The 13,685-nt window shown below is 35.8% G+C and overlaps 1 protein-coding gene across 1 annotated transcript in view; it reads right to left on the reverse strand.

Moving 5' to 3' along the window:
- The window catches only part of LOC145779773 (uncharacterized), an 83,858-nt gene that overhangs the window by 44,673 nt on the left and 25,500 nt on the right, over window positions 1–13,685 (reverse strand). The window contains exons 6-7 of the mRNA XM_082591415.1: window positions 5,053–5,124; window positions 4,138–4,219 (exon numbers count right to left, since the gene is read on the reverse strand). Coding sequence (XP_082447541.1) covers window positions 4,138–4,219; window positions 5,053–5,124 — 154 coding nt within the window. The remainder of the gene's footprint in view (window positions 1–4,137; window positions 4,220–5,052; window positions 5,125–13,685) is intronic.

The raw sequence follows: 13,685 nt of genomic DNA on the forward strand, positions 1-13,685 counted from the left end.
TTATTATTAAAGATAGCGCATAAACGAGACAACATTGTGTGACGTCATTTGTAGCAGTTAGAGAAATCACTTTGGGCGACAAAACTCTGTAGAAATTTTTGACACGGACAAGCTGTGTGTAGCGTGATTGTAACAAACGTTTGCTTTGGAGACATGTTTGACCAGCATGCGGCAAATAACATTTAAGCGCGGTACACTTCCCAAAACATGTATCGGTATCTACAGCAAAGAGTTCAATCTTTCAAAACTAAACATAGATTAAAATATTACATCAGGCCATTCTAGGCCAGAAATAGTCATAAAAGCGAGAGCAAATATTGACACAATAATATAGATACGGACCTGTGACTGAAAACACGTGCTTTAAATACAATGATTTAGATCCTGGCTGCCATGAATTGATTTTGGTGTTAGTGTTTGACGCGGTACATTCAACTTTAATTTGCTTAACTTGACGTGTGCAAACCTTCAACAAATCAAAACGATAGCCATCAACTATGACAATGACACCATCACTGAAATAATACAACAAAGCATAGTTTCAAAAAAGCCAACGACTTAATGCTTTTATTTCAGATTAAAAGAAAACTTGCTGATAAAAAAAATACACATTTTTGATCTTATCTCACGAAAGTTAATGATAATGATCGTGGTTCTGTAAGTGCAAATTTGTGTTAAATCAATGTTATGTGATCAAACTGGATTTGTGATACGTAACTGATGTTTATCGTTCATGAACTTACTCATGCATATCGAAGAGAAGTAAAAAAATGTTTTGTTCCGAGAAAAAAGAGTTTTCTTCTTGTCTCGCTGTTGGTGTGTAGGCCACTGATGTTGTGGAACAATTTTTTAAACAGGCTACTGAGGATGAAGAGTAGATTGCTGTTGTATAAACACTCCTCAGATCAACACACGTGCCAAATTCGAACCAACTATAGCCAACTACGTAAGCGGCAATAACCCCAAACTTGAAACAATTCAGCAGGAGAAACTCAATTTGTTTCTAATTGTTTTAAATAGTAAACTGTTTATTAATTGGAAAAAGGTGTGTGAGATCTATGGCATGCAGTGATTACCACCAAGCCTTGGATGAGGTGTAACGCAGGATTTTGACACAGCTAACAAATGCGTTTATTTTTACTTGCACTTCTGCATTAAATTATAAATTTATTTCAAACTTTGTCTAGTGGGCAAAGTCAATTGGCAAAGAATTAAAAAAAGGTTGATGTGTTTTTTTATAACTTGCCTTAAAAGCTTCTCAAAGTTAACTTATAAATTAAGCATAAACTGGAAAATAGAGTTTTACACAGACAAGATACAATCTATTAATACCTTCAACAAGTGACACATAGCAAATTAATGGTAATAATAAGACACACTTAAGAGTTATTTTAAAACTTCATTCCAACACTCCCAATCAAATATATTAATAACTGAGCTTATAATTGTGCAGCGTACAATCAGCAATTTTGTACCAATTTAAAATATTACAAATCTAAAAAACATTGCAGTTCGTAATCTTTCTGTGAGGATTGCAACAAGGCATTTCTCGCTTTGCAAGGTGTCTGAACTGTGACAAAGCTTTCACTTTACACGGACTTTATCACTCGCTATTATGTATTGTTTTTATTTATACTTAGTATTAAACGCGTCTTTATTATGTAACTGTTGTTATCATCTATTTCAGGAGTTTAATTCTAATTGGGCTTGGGTTACCTAATTTACTTTTTATGAACTAAAACATGACTTGGTTGAGATTGCGTTGCCGAGTTGTCGAGTTGTCGATTTGAAAATGTTTTTGTTGTAACCAACATGACTCATGAAGGTTTTTGAAGCAAAGTCTTTATTAGTTTAATCCCAAGTGCGTCAAAGTCGCCAAGACTTGCAGCTGTTACCCCTGGAACGTAATTTTGTTGTTAAATAACGTAACTGAAACTAAAAACAGAACACTTCTTGCTCAAGTTTTGGGTCTCAGTTACAGAAGCCATCAACATCTTGTCCACCTTGCACGCAGCGCAAATGAAACAACAGAATGATTGGGTGAAGTCAAAACTAAAAGATGACCTAGCCTGACTTGGTTATTTGTTCGGCGCTATCAAGAAATTTGTTGTGAATGATATGAAGTAGAAATTCGATCACTGCATTCAACAGTAATGTGACCAGTGTCTGGAAGAGTTTACACTTTTAAAGTTGCAAGGTCACTTTTTGTTTTGTTAACTAGTTAACCCATTTATGAAAATGAAAATTGATAAATGAAGATGAAAATTTGAAACAACGTCATATAGCATTACGTGGCGAACAGGAACACCATACATAAACGTTAAGATAGTAGTCCGATAAATTAGGCAAGTTGGTGTTCTTCTTCAACAGATTGATCATGTTTGATCAGCTGCTGTGATCTCCCATGTGAAAGTTGGTGTATATAAGCTTAATAAAAGAAAAGTGTAATCTGAAAACTTAATAGAGAGTGCTTAATTTAAAATATAAACGCAACGGGTTTTGCTAAGTGTTTCACGTTTTCGTCGCTATATATGATCACATATGAAACGCCTGATCACATAAAAACTAAACCATCGCACCAGTTTTAAATAGCCATTGTTGTTGTAAAAACTCGTAAATTAATACCTGGAATGAATAAACATTAACCTCAAAGATTCTTTAAGACCAATAACCATCTTCAAGTACAAATTATGTACACGTTACCTTTAGAAAATAGTTTTGAGATAATCTTAGTTGTTAGTACAAAAAGATTAATACTTCGCTTTCTCAGCACATAAGTTAAGACAACTTTGTTTTTCTCTGGCAACAACCGTGCCATTGTTAAATGATTTAGAAGATTCTTGAGGTATTTCATAAAAATACAAATTTAATGCGGGAACTTCTAAGAAGATTTTTAGATTCTGTAGGCTATATCTTTATTGCACAAAGCTTAAACAACTTTCTCCAAACTCAATAGATAAACATGATAAAAAATTTGGTTATATTGCAAAACCCTGTAAAAATAAACAGCTTGAACTGAATTGCTAACACGTGAAGAAATGTAGTATGCCGCCGCGTCCACAAACTATAAAAATAAGTAGTTTCTGCAGGTTGGGCGATATTGACAGAACATTGCAGCCAAAATGTACCCATGCATTGAAAACTAAAAAACAGTTAGTTGGAAAGTGACGTTTCAAATGCCAAAGCTCATACTCATTTCAATTTTTTCACCATTTTTAAAAACTTTAAATTTTTTAAGTCTTAAAATTGTAGCATGAGGTGTGCCACGGCTCACAAACAGATTTTAAAGACATATTTGCTCGATTTTCCACTAAATGTAACCACAGACTAAAAGGATTTTCGCATTAACATCAAAAGAGGGTTACATTTTATAACAAACAAACAACAACAATTTTGTTTGCATGAATTCCCAGATTTTTTAAAGTAATAATTATCAACACTTTTTCATAGCTTTGATGTTGTAAACGCATGTCAGTTATACAGCTTTCAGCAGATTGGTACTGAAAAATTACTGCCAATTTGCAACTACGTGACACTCCAAAGTGTTACTAAACATACAGACTGACTTGATATGTGCTTAGCATTGCTAAAACATTCACTTGCTAACGTATTTAGACATTGAATCAATGCGAAATTGATTTTGTTAACTGGCAAGCTTTCCGTACGGGGAGGTAGACTACTGACAATAACAAAACGCTTATTTCCAAACTCGTTTCACTGCTTGTGGTTACTGTATAAAAATGAACTTGAAATTTTTAGTATTTTTACTTCTTTGTTCAGACATAAACATTCCCTTATATGCAGAAGCGTTGACAGAATGGTTTAAGGGGTACTTTTTGACTCGGGCCCACGATAATTTTAGGGGCCAATAACCTTTCCAAAGGGGCAGGGAACGAATAAACCATCTATTTAGCGCGTTCTTCTTGGGACTGCCTTGATTTGATTTGGGACCCGAGGATTTCATTGGTTAAGGGCCCAAATCACCCTCTCAAGGATCTTCCCTATATATTTAACAAACTTTTCGTCCGTTATACATCAAGCGCTGATATAATTATCGACGCAAAATATTTATCGCGTTTTAATAACTAACCCATCAAGCCAGCAAGGGCTAGATACGAAAACAAGCCAGTCACCCACCTAACCAACGCGGCGATGTGTTCTTGACCAAGAAAATCATGGTCGTTGCTGACACTGGCGATATCAACTGGAAAACTTCCAACTGAAAATAAACGAAATTGATTAATTCTAATTATATAAAAAGTTGTTTGTTTTCATTGTGGTTGCCAATACTTACACAACAAACACAACCGAATTAAGCACCACATCCTAACCATTACAACGTGTGAAGTTTTTAAATGCTTAACATTAGGGTACATAAAGTGTCTGTCAAATTTCTGCAGTAATGCAATTTATGAAGGTAAACATAAGTAGTCAATAGTATGTACCAAAAATTGAATGGCAAAAAAATAATAATCAAGTTAACTAAAAAAAATGATATGTGCCAGCTTTTAATGAAATGCTTTTATTGAGGTTGCAAAGAGGGGAAATACCCTCACATGTGTTCAATCGTCTTATCAAAGTGTTCTTGATTGAAATACATTTGGTGTGATTTTATGTTTTCCAGTTGTAGCCTATTGCGCATAAACGTGATTGTGTTTCTGCATGTGAAAATCCGCCGTCACCAGAGAAATTCAAAACTTGAGTTGAATAGGATCGCTGCAGAAAAATAGTCGTGGAGCGCCACCGAGTTGTAGAAAACGTTTGCTGTTGGACACGAATTTTTTCGCGGTCCCGTTTGTAAGCTGAATGTACATTGTACTTGCGCAAATTAAAATTGCAGAGACAACTAGGTCAAAAGTTCTGAAATCAGTTCATTTGAAATAACTCGAGAGCAGGAAGCTTTTTAATCATCTGTTTGACTGGTTGGCAAAGTTAAAAATTAAAGCGTATTGCAGCCTTGAGCCACCATCACACATCATTAACACTGGGAATTTACTACACAGAACAAAGTAATGTGATGTTGCATGCGGCATTTAAGCGGAGCTTACACACCTTCGTATAAATGCGCATACTGTGGGAACCCAGCCGCTTTCAACCATTCCATTGCATCCGTGGCTTGTCTTTCTGGAAAAAAAGAAAAAATATGATCAAAAGGAATATTCATTTTACATCGAGTATATTTATTGTACATATGCTATATTTTTGCATTGATTCAACGTATGCAAACAATGAGAGATTGATTACCAGATTGATCAAGCAAAATTGATTTGCAGGCATTACTGAGTGCCCTGGAATGAAGGTTTTCGCTACACTAGGCCTAGGACATTCAGCGACATGTTTCTGTCTCCCAAACACCTTTTCTTCTAAAATAGTGTGCTTCTACAAAAGTTACTTCACCCTAAAACGACCAGTGTGGATTCTAGTTTGAGCTAAGCCTGGTGTCGAACCAGCAACTCTTGGTTAAAAGTTATGTCTTTTGACCACTCAGCAGTAAAGTATCTTCCAACAACATGCCTCATTTCTTTGATTTTAATACAAAATCTACATAACAAAAAAACTTTTCTGCTGTGTAAGCAACGGAGTTTTCAAGCGAGCTGCAAAGGCATGAAACACAATTTCGCACAAGAACTTTACATGAGCATTTCAAGCAAAAATGTAAGCGTGGGAAAATACCACATCCTCTAACTGCCGGTAATTGAAGAAATCAATCCTTCATACTTGGAATAATTTTGTACTGTTGTGATGTTGTTCACTGTAATTATGAAGTCATTCGTTTTTCATTCAGCCATAGTGTACCATTTCAACTCAAGAAGGACTGCAGCCTACATGTTAATGCAACGTCTTCAAATGCAAGTTGCACATATTATGATGAAGAGCTTTGATCATCGAAATCAACTGAAGTTTGAAATCATTCATTGCAACCAATCGATTTGGAATTGCTAATTAAAGTGCACATGCTGGGAGGTTGTTGCAGATATGATGCTTTCAACATGCGGTTTACAACTTGTTTGTGCGTTCATGTATTCAACGTTAACAGATGTACATCGACAAAAATAAAAAGTATTGGCTTTCAAGTGCGTTGATTTATGATCATGTTGACAGACTCCCCTGTCAGGCTGAAATTCAATTAATTTTTTTCTTCAGCAAGAAACGCCAAAATAGCTGTCGACAGTTTAACTTCGCTTTTCATTCATTGCTTCCAACAACAATTTATTGCCGTATTGTGATGAATGAATAAACGTTTAAGATCAGACCGAGGTTAGAAAAGCTTGCTTTTTGCAACCTTTTTACGTTGCAACAATGTTTCTAGACGTTTAATTGGTAGACACGAATAGATTTGTTTGCCGGAAAGTGGAACAGCGTGGGGTAGCACTTGCTCATAAAAATACCAAATTCCAATGCCCATTTTTATGTCTTTTCGAAACGATGAGATGCAGATGTGAGAGGCCTTGGAAGACGGAGGTGTTGGGCCTTGCAAGAAAAGTAGGCCATAGCAGAAATGCCCTTCTAACAATAGTAGTTATTTTTACATCGATTTAACATCGCCAGAAATACAATGTGTTCTGTCTGGGATTTTGTTTCAAAATGAAAAAAATATGATCTTGGTTTTTTTTTTGGTGACTGCTGTAGTTTGGATACAACGTTCACTTCTTGTTCTTGACATTTCCACTTTGTACGAATTACCAACATCCCTCGCTTGACACTCATACAAATGCTTCACTACAAAGGAAAATGTCCTTTGCGATCACACAAGGTTACTTAAAGTAGTTTTAAATTTAAAGGGATGTTTCCGAACCTGCAAATCTATACAAAACTCCATCCCGATTGAGCTAACAGTTTACCGATTCAATGTCAACAGACATCCATTCGACGTGAGCCAGAAAAATAGTTTAATCTGCATCACGTACGCCATAACACCATTTTCATGACAAAGAAGAAAATGACTTCTGAACAACAGTAGTTGCACTACCATGAAAAAGACCAGGCTATTAAATATAATTGCCACATTTTCATAATTGAACCATAAAATGCATTACGCAAATGTCATTTTGAATCATTCGAAACGTAAACGAATCTCCTTTTCTCCTTAGCCACACAATTAACAACAAAAGAGACAGAAACGAAATCTGCTGATATTGCTGCGCACAAAAGTGAGAAAAATACTTTAAAAAATCCTGTTGATGAAATCGGAAAATATTCCACATCTAAAAAAATTATAATTAGAAGTTTATGGATTGTTTTTCACATTTTTTTGTTTTATTCGATGATACTTCGTCATCATAAGCTGCTTTAGATTTTTAACTGAAGCGTCAGGAGAGTTGGAAAAAGTGAGGCACTCCCCAACAGGGGCAACATGATCAGAGTTTAATTAGCGGATCTGCGTGATAGATATTGCTAAACACTTCTTATTTGTCGGTGATTAGCTCTTTTGTAAACACAGATGCCACAGAACAAGGTCGGCTTTGAGATATACAAGTGTTTTTGAATTCTTTTCCACACAGTCAAGCGGGCGCCTCCTAGCTCAATCAAATCTTTCCAAAACAGTCATATTTCAGATTTAAACGGCTTTGGTCTAAAAATGGTCGAAATCTCAAAATTAGATCATTAAGAGAATTCCATACACTTGCCTCAGAGATAATGCTGGTTAGAGAGGGATAACCATGATAACAGCTATTGTTTTCTTATTCAGAAATTACCAAAGATTAAGAACAGCAACTTTTACAAGGGAAGCTCAAAAGTTTAAAAGAAAGGCCGTGCGTGGAAATGAGAGCATCAAAAGTACAAGATTGTCATTCAAATTATGAATCATTCCTGGCTGATAAAAATGCACGAGATAAAAATTAGTACAATCGTACTGTGGTGTAACCTTTATACTTGAGCTACTGCTAATCATATCTGACGGTTAAATCAGTGTTGTTCTACATTGACAATGACCTTTCAGTGTGCATTAGCGGCAACATGAAAAAAAATGCAACAATGAAACTGACACATTTTATCAGAGAAAAGAAAAATTATTATATGAGTGAAAAGAAAAATCATGAGAAAAAAGGCTTGAACAAAAAATTGGCAACTTTCAATGGTATTTTGCGGTTCTGCTTAGGAATATCTGTCTTTCGACAAAACGCCAACTCAGACAAAAACAAGCAGACATGCCATTGAAGATTAATTCACTGAGGGAGCTTCTCCTTTGGAAATTTAATGCAGATCCATTGCAACAAACCTCTTGATTTTTTACATGGATTCAAGGTCTGCAGACGTAGAATCCATGTACATAAGATTGATTTTGAAAGCTGGGATAAGCATAAACTTAAGACTTTTAAGTGGTAATACCACGAAGATTTTCTCCCGTCATTGCAAAAACTCCGCCTTGATCGATTCCTTATTCTCTTGGGTTGGCTTTTTGCTGCTTTAGTAAAAAATGCAAATAGAATCGTGCCAGTGAAAACGGCTACCTCAACAAAAAAAAGATTAATTTATTGCGTACATCACATTTTATTTCTTTGCTATTTGTGTGTTTGGGAAGAAAAATAAACACCAGCTAAGCATGTGATATGCCCCAACTCGAATCGTCGGAACACAGTGGAAAAGCTGTCAAAGTGTTTCTTAAAAAGATTAAAACTTAGAAATAATGCAAAGGGTAACCGTTTGCTTCCCTGCCAGCAAATAAGTTTCTTTTTAAGCATCCGCTGACGTTAAATCAGTGGAAAAATAGACTTTACAGACTGGCCATGTTGAGGTTATTCCGAAAGTTAACTTACATCAATGAATACTATTAATACTATAAAAAATATAAAAAAAGTGTTCAATGCCAAGCAAAACGAGTTACATCAAATACAGTTGTTCACTGAACACCTCAACAAGCTGTTTCACCTTTATTAGGATCATCAGAAGGTTCTTAATTATGAAAACGTCTGATATTCAATCAAGCATACAAACAAGCCCAGGAGTCGGAAAGATTAAACTCTAGATGTAATCTTTGTTTGCTGACCAGACCCACACTTCAGCAAATGCAGATAAATCTGAATTACAAACAAAATTGATTGAACAAAAATATTTTTTCACTTCGACTAAGATATCAAAAACGCAACACAGGTTGGAAGAAAATCCACGATTTTTAGGTAGGGCAATATGTTTACAACTGCTCCCTGGCTAAATTATTATCAATGTCAACAGATATAAATTAATAACAATAATAAAGACAGAGCGTATAAACACCTTCTCAATGAAAAAAACCCTGTGCTTATTTAGCTAAAAATAGCCAATAGCACCATGAGCAATAGCAAACAACAGCATGCACATCAGAAGAAACAACGGAGTTTGTTCAATTAAAAACATGAAAACATAAGTCGTCATGACCACAGTGTTTAACTTGGCATTTGTTGTATCCATTTAATTACGGGTAGGCTATTGAGAAACTGTGTTATGTGTGACCGTGTAACTTATTGCAGCTTTTCTTGATATTTATCGAAAGCCACACATTTCAAAACTAACATAAATAGGTATTTAAAAAAAAGCAGTTTCTTTTGATCATGACAATTTTTCAAATGCAGCTCTAGCAAGCCAGAAGAAGGCACCATCAGACGACGCTGGTTTAGTTCAAATACAGCTTAACAGCACCTCCAGTGGCCATTACATAAGGCGCGAAGCTCGCCAGACTACCAATATTTTTCTTCATATGAAGTGTAAATTTCCTTTCAATCAGCATTTTTTTTTCAACTTCTGAACCTGAACTAACAAGATTGATCAGTTTTTAAATCCAAAACACAAAAACAAGCCTCAAAGAGATGACCCAAGAGCTCACGAGGTTATGGTGCAATCTAAAAGCATACCATGTCATGCTGGACCTTTGCGTTGTTCAACATATTTTCTTTTATTGTTTTACTTCATGTCGTCACGTGACGTGTTTTCTAACCACGTGACAATGAACGCTTAAGCTTTTGCTGCTCCAAGCATCACGTGCTAAAATAGTAAATGCGTATCCCAGCAGATAAGCCTATTTTGCTTTGATGCAAGGTTTGTAGACGTTCAATGAACGCAAAAAAAAGAACTAATTTATTGACTGGGACGTTGGTAATTGAATGAGGCGATTTAAGATCTCATCACAAGTTTTTTATGAGGTAAGCCAGGTTGTGTTCACGCATCTTCTCGAGAAATAGATAAAACATAAATAGACACAGTCAATTTTTTAAACGTTTAAGATGTTTTATATTTTTTAAATGAATTAACGAAAATGTGATTTTACAATCCGAGGAAGAGCCCACCTGAGCATTCGTGCCTAGCCCTTTTGTGATCACAAACCTCATTCAAAGTGGTATCTCTCCTGCGGACAATAAAATCTTTAGGAGAGAACCTGAGTCTAACGTTTATAAAAGTATCCCTCGCTGCTCAAATTTTAGTTGTTCATTTTAAAACCAATCGATTCATAAATTTCATGAAACATTCCACAAACCTTTTGGTGATCTATTCTAGAGATCATTTTTGGATCGAACAATCCCAGATTTGAAACCATTGTCACAAATTGAATAACTCAGTTGAACAACCAAGATGATCAATTGGAATTCGTCGAGTAAAGAAAAAGAATACTGTGACTAACAAGGATGGTATACAAGAAATGCAAGGCATGGATGCAAAGATGTAAACATTATAGAGTGGTAAGCAACCTTGACAAAAATAAACCGACATGAACTCACATGAAACCGTCTATGCTAAGTTGATGGAGCCAGAAAGGTGGCAATTATGCCTTACAAAATGAATGAAAGTGGAGTCTTGAAGAATGCTTGTGCACAGCATTGATATTCTTAGGTTAGGAACAAAACTTGTCACTTAGCCAGCAAATCAGCTCTTTTTACCATGATTCAACGTCTGCATACGTTGAAGCAATAAAAAAGAACTGATATGCTGGGATTGCTGGCTGAGCGGATCTTTCAAACGTTTTGTAAATCTGAGGATAACGCAGCCACAAGCTTATGGTTCAGATGCAAGAAACCATATTTTTATGTTTATTCAACGTCAGGAAACTCGCGTGCTTGCAGACACCCAACTTGCATAAAAACCAGCAACTGTCAATGATTCACTCACGAAAATTATCTTTTATTTTCAATCAAGCTAACGTTTTCTAAGCAAAATATTGAAGAGTACTTCGAGTTATTAACATGAATATGCAAAGTCATAATAAACCTTTAAATGTTCTGTTAAAACAAAGCCATTGTTTCATGTCATGACATGGCCAACTTCATGACCTACTGATACATCAATAGCCGTTTCGTCTTTCTTTACATTGGTGCAACATGTGTAGAAGTCAAATCTACGTAAAAAGGACGAATTTTGCTAACTGGAAGTACGGCGTAGAACTTTGTGTGGGTCGGTTCAGTGCAATTTGCTGTAAATTCAACTTGTAAGAAGGAAGTAACATTAAGAAAATATTATTAAGTTAAACTAAAAGAATAAATTGGACAAACAAGAAAACACACAGACCAGGTTAATGCTTCAATAAAGCTACAAAGTTAACTTATAAAATATTCGTTTGGTGGGCACCGCTAAGTACTTGTTGCAAATAGCTTTTCTTTTTTTTTTTGCATGAATACAAAGTGTAGGCTACTGATGCTCAATGCATTCTTGTCGGGAACTAAATCGTAATTTGTTATTGCATTGGCTTGTTGGAATACAATAAGTTATCTAAATAGCAGTGTGATACTGATATTTTTTCATCATCATCCGCTCTGGGACTATCTGTTTAAAAACCACAGTATCTGTGAGCCAAAAAAATGGCAAGCTGGTCCCGATAAGTGGCGCCCCAGACAGCAACATCAGCAGACGTTGAATCAATGTAAAATTGACAGATTTTGCTGTCTGGAGCATGTTTCCGTCCATTTCGTAAACATCAGCACATACTGTGCCAGTAGCAAAATAGTAAACAAACATATCCCCTTTGAAACAAAGGTTTGCATACTGTTTATTGTTTACACTTACAACGGTATTCAATTTGTTAATGACAGATACACTGAAAAGGTATTCAACACATAGTAGCAAGGATTTAGTTTTGATAAAACCGTTTGAAAATAGTGTGATGACATTTTTTTATGAGCAACGAGGCCTATAAACTGTACATCTAACTGTTGAATAATCTTAAATTTTATGTAACGTACCTACCAAGTGCAAACATTTAACTGTCATCAACTGCTCTGCAATGCTTCTGCATGCTACATGTTGAGGCAACAACATAATCAACAAAAAGTATTGCAACGTAAAAACATAGCAAATCAACATGCCAAGAGAAGGAGCGCACATCTCATGCATTGGCCTCCGCTGGATACACAATGTCCTGGTTTGTGTGAAAAGCTGAAAATGAAAGAGATGTGCATTGCTTGAAAGTCGACACAACCAGCCTGACTGAACAAATTGCAAAGACGGCATTTAGTCCGCACATCTTTGCCGGCGGCAATAATCCTATTCGAAGATCATAGGTTCCACACACCAAATCGAGAGGTTACTGGATCCGAAAGAAAACTCAATATAGCAATTTCATACACAAGAGAAGAAAAGTGTAAGAAACTACTCTTTAAAAGTTCGATTGGGAAGAAGCAGGGGCGACCAAACGAGGAGAAACAACGATCGAGGAAGCATGCCACTCTGCAACTCTATAGCGGAGAAGCTAGAGATATAAATTGGTCATATTTAAAGAAAACAGCAGAAGACAAAGAGCAATAACACGTTTTGTTGCCCTACTTGCTGCAACATACAGAGGGATATTAAGAAGAAGAAGACATGTGGAGAGATGTAAAACTTTTCATTGTAAAAACTTTCATACTGACATCTTTTCTGACATTGCGACCATCGAGATTGGAATTTGAGACTCATGTTTAATTGCGGTAAACGATGGTTTATTTGGGTTATGAGTAAATCCGACACTCATGTGTCATCACAGTCCCAATCGGGATCAAATGTGTAAATTTGTAAATGCTATTATAAATTTAGATCACGAACTATTTGGGTTTTCTTTGGCGTCTCATTGCGTATCAAAAGCTATCTGCCTTGATCACAGAAGCGCAAAATCAGCATAACGATTCGTCATTGCTTCAACGTACCAAGACAATGAATCTACGTAAAAGTGACATAAGTGCAGAGCTGAAGTATGTTAGCCATTGCACGTTTGTCTAACACAGCAACAGCCTTTCGGCAGCATGACCACGCAAGAAACAAAGTTAAGAATGACTTTATTTTAATGAATGCAAGTGCAGCTTTACGGTTTTTCAATGTATAGTTATTGACGTGATAAAATATCGGTGACGTGAACCAGCAATCATAGTTGGCTAACAAACCAATAAACAACGTTGCTTAAAATTTAAAAAAATAAATTTTAATGCTCTTGCAATATTATTGCATTGGGTGGTCTGTACATTTGAGAAGCCTACATAATAATGCCGCACTAAACAAACAAGATTGTTACTAAAACAACTATAATTGTAATTGATTGCTGCATTAACAGGTTGAAGTGTAAAGCCGACACCACGTTTCTTTTAAAAAACATTCGATTTCTCTCTCTTATGAATCAAAATTATATTCAGCATTCGAAAGACACTCCCGTATGTCATCACGGGAGCAGTGCAGGCCTACGATTTTAATACATGTATCACTTTTCTGCTTTGGAAAGTATAATAACTCCTCTGTCAAACATCATCTTTCAG

The sequence above is a fragment of the Aplidium turbinatum genome, chromosome 11, assembly GCF_918807975.1.
Source record: "Aplidium turbinatum chromosome 11, kaAplTurb1.1, whole genome shotgun sequence".
In the NCBI taxonomy this organism is placed as follows: Eukaryota; Metazoa; Chordata; class Ascidiacea; order Aplousobranchia; family Polyclinidae; genus Aplidium; species Aplidium turbinatum.